The sequence below is a fragment of the Tetrahymena thermophila genome (genome assembly GCF_000189635.1).
Source record: "Tetrahymena thermophila SB210 genomic scaffold scf_8254688, whole genome shotgun sequence".
In the NCBI taxonomy this organism is placed as follows: domain Eukaryota; phylum Ciliophora; class Oligohymenophorea; order Hymenostomatida; family Tetrahymenidae; genus Tetrahymena; species Tetrahymena thermophila.
In genome coordinates, this window is record NW_002476454.1 from 627,885 (window position 1) to 642,497 (window position 14,613).

At 24.6% G+C, this 14,613-nt stretch overlaps 6 protein-coding genes across 6 annotated transcripts; 4 read left to right on the plus strand and 2 right to left on the minus strand. All coding sequences in view use genetic code 6, as the record gives it.

The window, feature by feature from the left end:
* Positions 1-97: 97 nt before the first annotated feature.
* TTHERM_000294649 (HemK methyltransferase family protein) lies at positions 98-1,218 on the minus strand (the record flags this gene model as incomplete). The annotated part of the gene is made up of 5 exons (XM_012796911.1): positions 98-347; positions 401-639; positions 701-921; positions 985-1,114; positions 1,165-1,218. The coding sequence occupies 5 exons, from the start codon at positions 1,216-1,218 to the stop codon at positions 98-100; spliced, it is 894 nt and encodes a 297-aa protein (XP_012652365.1).
* A 441-nt stretch (positions 1,219-1,659) lies between these two features.
* On the minus strand, positions 1,660-4,482 carry TTHERM_00294650 (cyclin-dependent kinase-like Serine/Threonine kinase family protein; the record flags this gene model as incomplete). The annotated part of the gene is made up of 2 exons (XM_001013097.2): positions 1,660-3,994; positions 4,172-4,482. The coding sequence occupies 2 exons, from the start codon at positions 4,480-4,482 to the stop codon at positions 1,660-1,662; spliced, it is 2,646 nt and encodes an 881-aa protein (XP_001013097.2).
* A 1,089-nt stretch (positions 4,483-5,571) lies between these two features.
* TTHERM_00294640 (NADH-ubiquinone oxidoreductase 1, chain, putative) lies at positions 5,572-6,783 on the plus strand (the record flags this gene model as incomplete). The annotated part of the gene is made up of 4 exons (XM_001013096.2): positions 5,572-5,975; positions 6,242-6,325; positions 6,505-6,592; positions 6,649-6,783. The coding sequence occupies 4 exons, from the start codon at positions 5,572-5,574 to the stop codon at positions 6,781-6,783; spliced, it is 711 nt and encodes a 236-aa protein (XP_001013096.2).
* Positions 6,784-7,214: 431 nt separating this feature from the next.
* On the plus strand, positions 7,215-9,586 carry TTHERM_00294630 (hypothetical protein; the record flags this gene model as incomplete). Its single annotated transcript, XM_001013095.2, has 10 exons — positions 7,215-7,377; positions 7,434-7,579; positions 7,632-7,783; positions 7,844-7,943; positions 8,009-8,405; positions 8,501-8,543; positions 8,600-8,710; positions 8,768-9,078; positions 9,128-9,284; positions 9,415-9,586. Exons 1-10 carry the CDS (start codon positions 7,350-7,352, stop codon positions 9,584-9,586), a joined length of 1,617 nt encoding a protein of 538 aa, XP_001013095.2. The 5' UTR covers positions 7,215-7,349.
* Positions 9,587-10,066: 480 nt separating this feature from the next.
* TTHERM_00294620 (hypothetical protein) lies at positions 10,067-11,359 on the plus strand (the record flags this gene model as incomplete). The annotated part of the gene is made up of 1 exon (XM_001013094.3): positions 10,067-11,359. The coding sequence occupies one exon, from the start codon at positions 10,067-10,069 to the stop codon at positions 11,357-11,359; it is 1,293 nt and encodes a 430-aa protein (XP_001013094.3).
* Positions 11,360-12,837: 1,478 nt separating this feature from the next.
* Positions 12,838-14,148, plus strand: TTHERM_00294610 (DegT/DnrJ/EryC1/StrS aminotransferase family protein; the record flags this gene model as incomplete). Its single annotated transcript, XM_001013093.3, has 1 exon — positions 12,838-14,148. One exon carries the CDS (start codon positions 12,838-12,840, stop codon positions 14,146-14,148), a length of 1,311 nt encoding a protein of 436 aa, XP_001013093.1.
* Positions 14,149-14,613: the final 465 nt, after the last annotated feature.

Below are 14,613 nucleotides of genomic sequence, written 5' to 3' on the forward strand. Positions count from 1 at the left end.
TATAAATAAATTAACAAATACATCTAAGTTGTAAAAATCGATGAACAACAATTATTTATTTACACATTTTTTATTTACAGTAAAAAAAAGAATAAAATCATTTAAAGAATACACAAAATCTGTCTCTTTCATACTAATCTTTGAAAAACTATGCTTTTTTATATTTATCTTTCCATCCATATGTATTCTTTTCAAAGTATTACTGTAATAGTAAATTGTGAGTAACATCTACTTCTAAAGCTATATATCCTCCCTATTTTAAGATCTAGTACCCATAGTCTAATATTTACTTTACTATATCTAATCCATCACTTCCACCATCAAGTGCAACTTTATCTTCAAATTTTCTTTTTAAAATATGTTACAATAATTTTTTTGAAGCTAAAAATTAATTAATCACCTCACTTGCTTGTCTAAATTTTAAACCTAACTAGTTGGAATATAAGGAGGATTACTTACAATAAAGTCAAATTATTAATCAGGATTTTAATTTAGATTGTTTTAGAAAAATTTTAAACATTCTAGATGAATAAGCTAAAGTCTCTATGGATCTATTTTATTTAGATTGAGATTTTATTTTGCTAATTCAATGCAAAACTTCTGCTTATCAATAGCAATTCCTGTAAATTAACTATTTTCCTTTTGCAAATAATTTATTTCATTTGAATATTTTAGTTTTTTTAAAATAAATATTAACTACTTTTAATAGAGATAGACTTATTGCTCCTGTACCTATACCAATTTCTAGAAATTAGCATTTTTACTTCTATTTTGACAATTTATTTACTAACTCAACAAGATAACTTGTCTCATTCCTTGGTATTAATACAGGTGGTTTCATTTTTAACAATAAGTCTCTAAATTCCCATTCTCCAATAACATATTGGATTGGCATCATAGCCCTTCTTTTGAAGTACATCTCTATTTGAAGAAAATATATTTTATCATAATATATAAAAAAATCATTAAAAGTAAATTACATACTTTAAATCTATTTCAAGTAATAATAAGATGAACAATTTGAAAACATAGTCTGTTTAGTATCAACTTAAGAATATGGAATATTTAAAGATTTTTATAAAATATTTATAGCTGAATAATGAGGCTCATCAACCTATTTAAAAATCATAGTTTAAAAGTAGAAATAAATTAGAAAATTTTTACTCGATGGTATTAAAATAAACGAACTAAATTAGTGTAAATTCTGTAAATCTTCATATATTTTAGCTAATTTTATATATTTCTCTTTGATAAATTTGAAAAAATAGTGGAATGTTGAAAATAAGTCTGCTTTATAGTTAGTTAGTAAGTTAAAAAAAATTTTAAAATAAATATTTATATCTTTTGATTATGAATTATTTTTGTTATTAGAAAGTCAAAATAAATAAATGAATGAATAAATATTAATTTGTTTTAGTAGAATTAATATGAAAATAATTAATTACTCACCTCAAATAAAATATAAATATAATAAATATACTTGTATCATATTTTAGTTTATCAAAAATTTAGATTCATTTTTGTAGTTTTTTTTTGGAATTAATCATGTATAATGAATGAAAGAAAGAATGTATATTTTTTTGGTTAGAAATAATAATTTTTTGTTTATTTTACGTTTTAAAAATTATAATAAAAACACAAAGCAATGAAATAAATCAATCATTTAGGCTTTGTAGGGTTAGTAGTATTTAATTTAAGGAAAGGGTGTTCAAGTGCTTCTTCAGGAGTTATTCTGTTTTTAGGATCTAGTTAAAGACACTTATCTAAAAAATCTTTAAACTGAGAGAGTTTCTTTTAGTTTTCTAAATTAATTCCATCTTTATTTTCTTAAAGTAATCTGTAAATATCTTTTTTAGGGATATCACCATATGTAATTATAGTAGTATATTTTTAATTTGTTTGTTTATCTACATATGTGTACTTGAAATTATAGTTTTAGTCAAAGTATTCTTCAACGTATTTGCCATTTTAAAGCATTTTTTTGTTAAATTTACCTCTTGAATCCATAATTAATTTTAGCATTTCATTATTTGTTGATCCATCAAACAATATCTTTTGAGTATATATTTCATACAAAGTCACACCAACACTCCATACGTCTATCTAATTGTATGGAGGATAACCAATTAATACCTCTGGAGCACGATAGAAACGACTTTGAAGATACTTAATGATACCATTTTCTTCTATTGGTAAGGCTGTACCAAAATCACACATTTTTAAAGTTTTTGTATCTTCTGAAATAAGTAAATTGTCTGGTTTAAGATCTGCATGAATATAATTATTTTTCTTTAAATGAGTAAGTGCTACAAAGATTTAGTAAGCGTATGAGCGCACAACGTCTAAACTAAAACCTTTTCCTTTGCCATATTCTTTTAAAGCATCACGAAGATTCATAGCAAAACACTCAAAAACAAGGCACATATGCTTTTGGTGCTCAAAAACGTTTTTAAGACGAACGATGTGCTTTCTGTCATTTTTATCATTTAAATTTAACTTTTAAATAATTTCTTTTTCACGCTCTCCACTATCACGCATAATCTCATTGCTACGTAAAATTTTAATAGCAACCATTTTTCCATTATCGAGTTACTCAGCTTTACACACATTAGCAAAAACACCTTTACCACATTTTTGAATGACTCTGTATTTTCCATTAAGAACCTCTCCAATTAATATTTTGAAATAGTTTTATTCATCATCACATTCTGCATTAGCTCCTTTAACAATTTGAAGTTTTCCATCATTTGATTTGTTAATGATTTTGTCGATGTCATCACCAAACATATCCGTTTCCTCTTCTGAATCTTCTTAATCATCAAGCTTATGTAATTTATTCTCTTCATCTAATTAATCATTGTTACTAAATTTACCTTCAAGCTTTTCACTATTAATACTTTTTCTTTTTTGCTTCAAAATTGGTTATTCTGGCATATCTGGGATACCTCCCTTTATCTCTTAATTACGCATATCTTCAAGAAATTTTAAATGGTCTAGTTATGCTTTATCGATACTATGGCGATGTGTCAATGAATGAGATTCATCAACTTCCTCTTTGTAATCATCGTTAATTGTATTTGCAATATTGACGTCGTCATCATCTAAAACATCATTTGGATTCAAACCTGTATCATCGAAAAGCTACTCTTCGCTATTTTCGTCTGCGAAGTTTTAATTTTCAAGGTTTTCTGAATCCTTAACTTTCAATTTATCATCAACAACATCTTGATCATTTTTATTTTGTGTTTAGTTATTCTGATTATTTTCCTTACTGAAAGTTTGGCTAGCTTCTTGCTTTTACATCTACATTCCTTGAACCTTTATCATGTTAAGAAACTCTTGTTTCTTTCTCTCTCTCTCATCATCAGAATCTTCTATTTCCATATTGAGGTCCTCATCGTCATCAATAGTCTCAGGTTGTTAAGCTTTTTTAGCCTCTTCTTCCTTTTTATCTTTAGATGATTTGCTATTATCCCCATTTCCACTATTTTTACTTCTTTCTTTATCCTTATCTTTGTTTTTATCATCTTTTCTACCTTTGCTTTTTGATTTTTTACGATCTCTATTTTTACTCCTAGACTTACTGCGTCTACTTGACTTATATTTACGATCGTTTACTCTTTGATAGTAATCTGAGTCGCTATCATCAAAATCATTATAATATCTATCGTTTCGTTCTTCTTCTTCCTCTAAAGTCAACTATTTGCTTTCTCTTGTATTATTTTCTTCTGATCTTCTTGATTCTCTATCCCTATTACTACCATAATTTGATTTCTTTTCATTATCTCTATAGCCTGATTTGGAATCTTTGTCTCTACGACTGTCTTCTCTTTTTGGGGATTTAGAGCGACTGCTTTTTCTTTTACCATTATTACTACTCCTAGGTGATTTACTTCTTTTACGATCATTTTTTCTATCTTTATCTTTAGTAGGAGATTTACTACGCTTTCTATCCTTTTCCTTTGCATTATCTCTGTCCTTATCTTTCTTAGAACTGTTTAACGAATAAAAATAAGAATCAATATAAAAAGCTTCTGATAGATTTTTTGAATTAGAAAACAAAAATTTATCATTAGAAAATTTGGTGTTACGTTTCTAAGAACCATATATTTAGTTACATTTTCCATTTTTAATTTATGTTCTCTAATAAAGATTGTCTAAATGTCTTTACTTTGTACCATTACGATCATTTGGGTATGAACGAGAACGAGACCTTGAATACTTGCGCTTTTATTAATCTTTACGATCTTTACTTCTTGATTTTGAACGTCTTCTACTTGAATCTTTATGATCCTTATCCTTCTTGTTAGACTTAGTAGAATCGCTAATTTTATCGTTTGTGCGTCTACTACTGTGTGAACGAGAGCTTCTTTTTGATTTTTTTCTATCGTCTTTATCAGATTTTTTCTATTTAGGAGATTTGTACTCATCCTCTTCACCAGAAAGTTCTCCATCTTCTTTTTTTTTTTATTTATCACTCATAATAATTTTAAATAATAATGGATTCTTTAAAACAAACCTTTTGATTTACTAATTTTTTAACCTTTATTTTTGATTAATTTACTTTAATTAATTAATTAATTTATAATTAAATACATTCAAGAAAATAATTTATTATTTATTCAAACTCTCCGAGCATAGCAATATATTTCAAATATTTAATAACATTCTCACTTATAAATAGACAAGTTTCCATTTTAGTTTTTCAATTTACTTTTTCAAACTTCTTGCATAGTTTAAAATCTTCCCATAATAAAAATATAACTTTAATGATTTTATTAATGAATATGTTTTTTTATTTAGAATTTAAGATTTAATATTATATAAAATTATTTTACTTCAATAAAAATGAAGAAATTAAATTTAAAACAAAAAAAAAAAAATTTTTATAAAGTGGTTAAATAATTTTTATTATGTTTTTAAAGTTGGTAGTTTTTATTGAGCAGCAAATACACTCTTTATTTTTTTTATCTTTCTCTTTTATTTTAAAAATAAAAAGATAAATAATGTATGAATGAATACAAGCAAGCAAATAGGCTTATATGCATAACAAGTAATTTTAATACTAAAGTAAAAAAAGATTATTATTAATAACAAAAAATAAATATGGAGTGAATGAATAATGCCATGCTTGATTGCTTAATTGTTTGGTTGATTGCTTAATTATATGCAATTTGACAAGGAAGAATCAATTTAGATAAGAATCAAAAGAAATCTAAGACTTCTAGCTAGCAGCACCTTTACAGAAAGAAGAAAGAAAATAAATTATAAATTAAAAGCAAGAAAAGAAGATAGATAGGCTTCAAACAAATAAACAAGCAAACAAAAGAAATAATTCAAAAGAAGTATTTAGGAAAATGTTGAAGAGATTATTAACCAATTACCACAAAGTGCAAATGCACAAGAATCTCAAAATGAACTTTAGTATGAAATTTATTAAATAGCAATTCAAGATTTGATATCAAATGCACCCATTTATCTTAAATGTTAATTAATCCCCTATTATATCTAGATTTTATTAGCAGATATCTCTGTTAAATTGATGAAAGAATATTTAATCTCTGAACGCAAATGAAAATATGCTTAAATCGAAATAACTAAATTATATTTTATTGGTACAACTTAGGTTATATTTAGAGAAGTAATATTCATGAAGAAGCACCTAATACTAGCGTTGAAGCAAAGCATCACAATAAAACTTTCTATGATCCCATTTTAGATATTGATGAGGATTTGAAGGATGATATTCGTCTTTATGGAAGAGACAAACCTGATGAATTGGATTTCACAGATGTTTGGGAATCATCTTATTAAAATATTATTTGTCCTGAATATTTCTATCACTTCTGGTTCTGCGGTATTGTTTATTCATTTGAACCTGAATGGACCATTAACTATCCCTTCGAAAAGGGTCCTCTTTCACCATTATTCAGAGGTGAACACGCTCTCCGTAGATATCCTACCGGTGAAGAAAGGTAAATAGTATTTAAATTAAAACTAACTGGAGATACTACATAAAATAAATTGCATAGGATATAAATAAATATTAGCTATAGTTAGTTAATAAAAATTAATCTAAAAAGAAATGGATTAGGAATTTATATTGAAGAGTTTTAAGACTATTTTGTTTGTTTAGATAAAAAAATTGCAATAAATATTAGATTTTAAAATATAATCTTAAATAAGATATTTTGTAAAAGTCTTTGCATAAAATTTTATCTTATATTTTTATAAAATTTAGATGTATTGCTTGCAAACTCTGTCAAAGTGCTTGCCCTGCTAGAGCTATCACTATCGAAACTGAACCTAGACCTGATGGTTCCAGGTATTTTAAAGTTTAGTTTATCAAAAAAATATTAAGCAAAAAAGGCATATTAGCTAAAAATAAAAAAGCTGAATGAAACATTCAAAAAAATATTTAATTTTAAAATATCTAAAATTTTATTTATAATCAAGTGTAGAATAAATTCTTATTTTTTTAAATTATCTTCTCTTTAATAATAGACGTACAGTTAGATACGATATCGATATGACTAAGTGTATTTATTGTGGTTTCTGTTAAGAAGCTTGCCCTGTTGATGCTATTGTTGAAGTAAATTTAAAAATATGTTTGCTTGCAATTTATTAAGTTATTTTTAAATATTTTAGGGTCCTAACTATGAATAGACTGCTTACTTGCATGAAGATTTATTCTACGATAAATATAAATTATTAGAAAATGGTGACAAATGGGAACCTCAAATTGCTAGAAATATTGAATACTTAATTAATCAACCTCTTTGAAAGAGCTATTTTTTATGCTTGCTTGCTTGCTGAAATTTTAATAATTTAAAATAGAATTTATAAAAGATGAAAGAAATTCTATAAAATATTAACTTTAAAAATAGTTTAAAATATTCATAACTTTGCATACTTTCATTTCACATATAATTTGAAAAGTACATATTTCTTTGTTATGTAGTTTTTAATAATTTTTAAAATCAATCAAGATAATATTGAAACTCCATTAAAAGCATTTTTATTCTTAAAATTAAAAAAAGCAAATATTTTTATTTGCTTTTCAGATGCCTTTAAATTTAAATATAAAATAAAATTTTTCAACAATTCAACTTGTTTTATAAAATTAGTTAGTTATTTATGTATGTATGTATGATAGAAGATTTTTAAATACTTTTATATTTCGGAAAATTAAATTATTTAAAAATTGTAAAAATATTCAGCTAACTCTATTTGCTTTGCTGAATGAATAATTATCAAAGTTAAATTCTACTTAATCAATTGTGTTAATTATATTTGCTGGACGATATATTTTATTTAATATTAAAAATTTAGAATTTAGCAGAAGGCATATGAGTTCTACAGATAAAAGCTACAAAAGTATCAATATAATTTCTTTTAAAATTAAATTACCATTTATTTATACTGATTACAAGGACATAAAGTTGAAGCTATTCCACTTACATTTGCGTTTGATAAAAAAATACACCCTGATGAATACAAAAACTACATCAGTATCAATTAAAATAGAGAAAATAAATAAATTGGAGTTCTTCATAACGCAATCAGTAGCTTAATATAAGTATTATTAATATTCAAAATAAACTAATTAATCAATTTACTGTTTCTAATAGAAACAGAGACCTCGATTATAAGATGAGTTTGAGAAATCTAATAATTTTAGATTATCCTAAGATTTTGGAAATCAATCTACCCTTAGATCGGATACCAATAAAAAACGGGTTGATACTATTTACTTACCCTCTACATCTATTTATTTAACATCGTACATTTGAATTCCATATTAAATGTAAAAAATGAAAACTAATAAATATTGAAATAAAAGTAAAAATTCACCAAGTAGGATGGAAAGCAATTAAAAGTTATATATACCATATGATAATAGTGCCTATACCACTCCGAAAAATAAAAGCAAGGATATTACAGTAAAATATATACTTATGATAAATCATAATTTAAATATAAAAATAAATTTAAACATAAATAAAAGTTAGGTATAATGGAAAGAAGAAATAATGACCTTTTGATGAATTAGTAATCTTAGCAATTTAGCTCGCTTGGAGATAAAATTTCTACAAATTAAAGTTCCCCTTTAAATAAAACTACAATTATGAAAAATTATAGTCTAGATCACTACTAAAAGCCTTAATTAATAGGAAATTATAATGTTTAAAAACGATCAAAAAGCTCATATGTAGATTAACTTGAAAATAACAATAGTTTATCTAAAAATTAATCATCGATTGAATAAGATTAACTTGAATTATGTAAAAAGAAATGCAAAATTAATCCTGAAGACACTTTTAGCTAAGTTATAAAGAAAAATAAAGACAGGAATGATATTCTGAATTATTATTTGAGAGACCTTAGGAAAAAATCGGAGTAACGTACGTATTATTTAAATATAATACTTATAGCATTATATTAATTTTAAATTACCAAACATTAAACCATTTTAAAAATTTTATTTGTTTAAATAAAGATGATTATGGAAAAGATTATATTTAGAAAAAAGATTCAATAAAGTAAATATCTTTAAGTTAACCCATGGGTCATTTAATAAATAAACTTTTTATTAAAGAAAAACTTAGCTTTTTTCGAAGCCTGCCTTTCAAGAAATTGAATTAGAGAAAATGATTGAGTATGAAAATGAAATCGATTTTAGAAAACAAACCTAATAAACAAAATTTAAGTGAGAAAATAATTTCTTTTAATTGAAATGAGATCTTACTTATTTAATTTTAAATAGTGAATTTTAGGATAGGTTTTAGAATGTGAAAATAGAGAAAAAAATGAGTAATGTTTTGTAATCCTTTTACCTTGCAAAAAAAAATAAAGAAACAATGAATAAAGATAGCTCAATTAACAAAAGTATTCAAGAAATGTAATAGAATAGGTCAAGACTGAATTCTTTAGAAAATAATGTATCTAAAAAATCTGTAAATAATAGTAATTATTAGTGCTACTTTAATGCTTAACCTCATTAGGCTGAGTAAATAAAAAATGTGGCTAAAGAATCTATCAAACAATTATAGGAATATTTTAAAAAGTTTTCAAATAGTAAATTTTAGATTATCTTTTTTGATTTTGAAAATATTTTTAAATTTAGATTTAGAGAGTAGAGGAGTGTTAAATGATTAAATTAATAAATTAAGAGTAGAATCTCTCTACTATGCGAGAAAAAATAAAATTTAAAGAAGTTTAGAAGAAAAATATGGTTAAATTACAGATAGTATTTTTAGTGGTGAGTATCAATTTAGACCAAAGTATTTTATTAAAAAAGATTTAAAACTTACTTTCTTTTTGATTAAAAAAGTATTATCATAACGTTAATTTAAAATAATACTTAAATTTAATATTTTAAAAAAATAAAACTTTTATTTTAAAATAACTCAGGAAATACAACTCCAAAAAAGAATTCTCTCAACACTTGATTGATGTAATAACTAAGCCAAATTATCAAATGGGTTTCAATAACAACAGTAGCAATAATAATATTAATTAACATACATAAAATGAAACACATTCAAAAAACTTTCTTCCTTCTACGAGTATTAAAAAAAGTTGAAAAAATAATATTATATTCAAAATAATTGTTTTATTTATCATTTTTTTTGTCTGTCGGTGTTGGTTAATATTAAATAAAAATTTTAAAAAGCTTTTTATGAAGAAGTATTAGAAGCTTTTTGTAGAAAACTAAGTTAATTTTTTCAACAATAAATATTTTTTTATTTATTAAAAAATAGCTAACTAGAAATCAAGCTAACTTTTTAATTTATTGATTTTATTTTATTTATTTATTTATTTATTGATTAAGAAGATAATTACTTTTATTTTATTTCTACTTTTATATTTCAGGTATGTTAAAACTTTTCAAGTCTATTAATATATTTAATTATAAAATTTATTTATGTAATGGGTTTTTTTGCATAAATTAATTATATATGTGTTGATGATTAAATACCCTCATTAATCAAATTATATATTTTTATAAAATTATAAAAATTAACATCAAATAAAATTACTAGTACATCAAAATTTATTGTAAATGAATAAAGAAAATATCGAGACTACAAAATCAGTTTAAAATATGAAGTAAGATAAAAAATTTAAGTCATTGTCACCATACAGCATTTAGGCCATGCCTCATAAATCTATTGATTTAAACGGCTCCAAAAAAACAAGCACTGTAAATTCTCCTTCTAATTGCTAGCCATAATAACAGCAAAATAATCCTAGCGGAATTTTAAAATCTTCCAATTTTACACAAGCTTTAAATTCGCTTTCTCAGTCTTCACCAAAAGCAAATATGGCTGGAACTTTGTAGAGATAGTTTTAGGAATAGAAAATAAAAGAATAATAAAATGCAAACTATGATCCAAAGAGCTAAGAGAATAATTAAGCATCTAAAAATAAAAAAGGAGAATTCTCAAATATTTTCTCTAGCCAGGGAGCTACTTTAGATACAGGATGCGGATAAAATAATAGTTTATATAACTCATAGACACAATTAAACAGAACTGGATTAAAATAAAGCTCCCTACATGTTTCTGAAGGTGAAGTAACTCCTTATAAGCAAAATCAACTTTAAAAGTAGAACTCTTCAGCAACTATAGATGAACATGGTGGATCTCGTCGCTTTTCAGTTTTTTCAAAATCCAGTTTTTGTACTTCCTCTAGCTTTTTATTTGGAACTCGCATTTTTAACAAAACATAAAAAAGTGTTCCAAGAGTTAATATGAGCACCATTTTTAAAAACAAAGCTGCATTATATCTCGATGAGGCTCTTATTAATACTGTAGATGACCTGCTAGATAAAGGGTATGAAATAGTGTCAGCTAAAAAACAAGAAAGGGACATTTTAAAAGACTAAGAAAAAGCTATGCTAGAGGAATGTGGAAACCTTGAAAAGGAAATAACTCCTCTGATATAGAGATAAATTTAGTGCAGCGAGCAGATTAACCATTAGGTAGGAGTATAAAAATAATATGAGAAAGAAATTGATTCTCTACAAGACGAGTTGGAGGAATTATCAAAATAAATTTAAAATAGACAAACTGAAATATCTAATACTTATGATGAATTTACTAATATCATCAAAAACATGGAAATCGAAAACAATAAGATAAAAAGTGATATTAATATAAATAAGGCTTGTCACAGATAAGAGGCTAATAACCAGCTATTAGCCAAGAAATAGAAAGAAAGTATTTAAGAAGGACTATCTTAGCAACTTATCTAACTAAAGGCTGATTTTGAATCTAAAAAAATGGTCTAGGCAGATAGATTGAGAAAAATGGAAAACAAGTAAAAAATGTATATTGGAATATTAAAACACTGAAAAAAAAATATATTAATATATAAACTAACTTATAATAAATAAAATTCAGCTAATATTTAGTTAATCACCTTCAAAATAATTTATAAATAAAAATATATATTAAAAAATTGTAAACGAAATGTAGATTATTGTTATTTATTTTTCACTTAATAAAAGTTACTCAAAATATAATTTTCCTTTTAGCATATATGGTTTATTTTTTCAATTATTAGCTTAGTTAAAACAAGTGCATTCATTTTTGTGAATAATTTTATTGTTTTTTAGTTTTACAAATGAAAATTTATTTATAATTTAAAAAAAATAGAGATATTTTATAATTTTTCAAATCAGGAAAAAGTTAAATTTTAATATTAAACCCTATTAATGAATATTCTAATGAAATAAATACAATTAAACAGGTTTTTTTGAAAATATTTATTTATTAAACAATTTATTTAACAAAAATTCTTAGTTATTTTTTAAAACCTAATTTCAAAATTATAAATTATAAATTATTTTTTTTGTTTTTAAGTTTTTGAAAAGCAAATACCAAATAATTTTAAAGATCATATATCTTATTTGAGGAATATATATACATAAATTGTAAAATGAAACGAGCAAAGTGTTTTATCAGTTTGGAATTCATTCTCGAAGTTTCAAAGAAATATCTGAATTGATTCTGATGACATAAAAATTGAAAATACTTAAAAACTTAACTCAAAGAATATATCAGATGAAATTTCTTTCATTCTCTTTAAGTATACAGGAAAGAGCGTCATTTTTAGATGAATAATATCCAATTAAAAGAATATAGATGCGATATAATTATCGAAAACCAATTAATTAAAATTTAATAAAATATCAAACGATTAAAAACAAATGACAAATAAATTTAACAATTTTCTAATTTTAACATTTTGTCAATCAATTTACTTAATTTTTAGGATATTATTTTATTTTAATGAATAATTCACATATTTTTTATTTTTCAATAGAATTTCTCTGTCATTAAAATATTTTATCTGAATTATTTTTGTGTAATTGTTGATATAAAACAAAGTTTAATTATTTCTAAAGATTCTAATTTACTTAATTTTATATAAGCCAATTTAAAAATTGATTTAATCGTACTTAAATATATTCGATTTTTATCAGCACAAATCAATTTATTCCAAATTTCTATCATTTTTCTTAACTCAATTTTAATATGACCTCACTCAAAAGTAAATAGATGTTTGGTAATACAGCTAAATTAACTAAGTTTCACCTTTTGGTATTAGTAAATTGATTCAAAAATGTTAGTAGCGGTATATATACTCCTAATTTTAAATATTAATAGTTATCAAAAACAAAATAATTGTTTAAACAAAAAAATAAAAAAAAAAGATTAACTTTAAAATATAAAATCTTCTTTAATTAAGCAAATAAATAGAAGATCAATATTAAAATAGGTCTAATACTAGCTACTTAAATAATTTTTCTATTAGAATAAGCCAAAAATGTAAACATACAAAAAAGCCCCTCTTATACCTTATTCAGCCATCTACCTAGACATCAACTGGAACTACATGTTCTAAGCCTTGACATAATTGGTTACTCCCGCTGATAGACCTTTGTTAGAAATGCTTTTGTAGAACCTATTCTTAAAAAGTAATCCTCCCAAAGGTATGGAAGAAAAAATGTTACTTTGTGCTTCCGTACGTACAGCTTTTGATTTAGTCCTATAAGTTCTCAATCTCCCCTTGGGATCTGAAGTATTAATGACAGCAATTAACATTCCTGATATGGTTAAGGTCATTCGTAACCATGGATTAGTTCCCGTTCCAGTAGATATAGCAGATGATACTTTAGGACCATCATTAGAAGATTTCAAAAAAGCTTTCACAGAGAGAACTAAAGTTGTAATGGTTAGTTTCTTATATGGAGCCAAGTTTGATGCAGATGAATTATATGATTACGCTCATTCTCGTGGATGCTTCATATTTGAAGACTAAGCAGAATCATTTGCAGATATTAACGATAACGGAAGCGACAAAGCTGACTGCAGTCTATTTTCATTTGGTTCTATTAAGCCCTTTACTGCTTACGGAGGTGGCATAGCTGTACTACGTAATCAAGAAGTTATGTATCGTAAATGTAAAGATATACTAGCAACCTATCCTTTCATGCCAAACTCATTCTTTTTAAAAAAAATCTTAAAAAATATTCCTGTTTATTTAGGTTTAAATATTCCATTCTTTAATTCTATTTTCCGTCCAGTCCTTAGCGGTCTAGGAATAGATTACAAGAGTAAATTCGTTTCAATGGTTCGTGGATTCTAACCAAAAGAGAATTTCCTTGATACATTCCGTCTTTAAATGCCTACTGCAATGATGGCTCTTCTCTACTTCCGTCTTCGTGATTATGATGCTGTTACTTACTAAATGCAAATCCGTAAGCTTAGAAATGCATAAACTGATTTCACTTCAAATGGAGTTTCTGTCCCTGGTCGTGCTTGCAAAAATCGTACTTTTTGGCTCTATCCTATTATCACTGAAAATCCTAAGTTAGTTTTTGAAATTTTGAATGCAAGAGGAGTAGATGCCTACTTAGGTGCAACACAACTTGACTTAGTAGAAAGTCCTATTGGTAGTTAATACAAGTATCCTTCTAAAACTAAAGATTTCTTCTAAAAGATTATTTATCTTCCTCTTCACAGAAATGTGCCTCCTGTTGAAGTAAATAAGATTGTTCAAGAAACTATTTAGGTATGTAAACTTGTAAATGACATTGAAAAAGACAAAAAGAACAAAGCTCGTCCATCCCTTTGAAAAAAATAAATGCAAAACTAACTAATATTTATTTTCCAAGCCCAAAGCCATAAACATAGTAATGAAAATAAAAAAAATTAAAAATTGATAGATAGATAATATGGCTCTCTTAAGTTTTATTTAAACACTATATTCCATTTTTATTTTTTGAAAATTGGTTTATTTCCTTACATTTTTATTGATCTGTTTATGTATTACTAAATTCTTCTTAGAAATACATTAAAAAAAATGAAATTAAAATTATTAATTTATTTGTATTTATTTACATTTTCAATATGTAATATAAGTTTCTTAATCATTCGATTTATTTCTCACTTAAAAAAATTAAGTATTTCTTTATTACTCAACATAGCAACCAATAAAAATTATAAAAGGCAATTAATTTTTTTATTTTAGATACAACTAATTTATTTACACACATTATCACTTATTTTTAAAATTTAGGGATATTGTTGTAATCTGAAA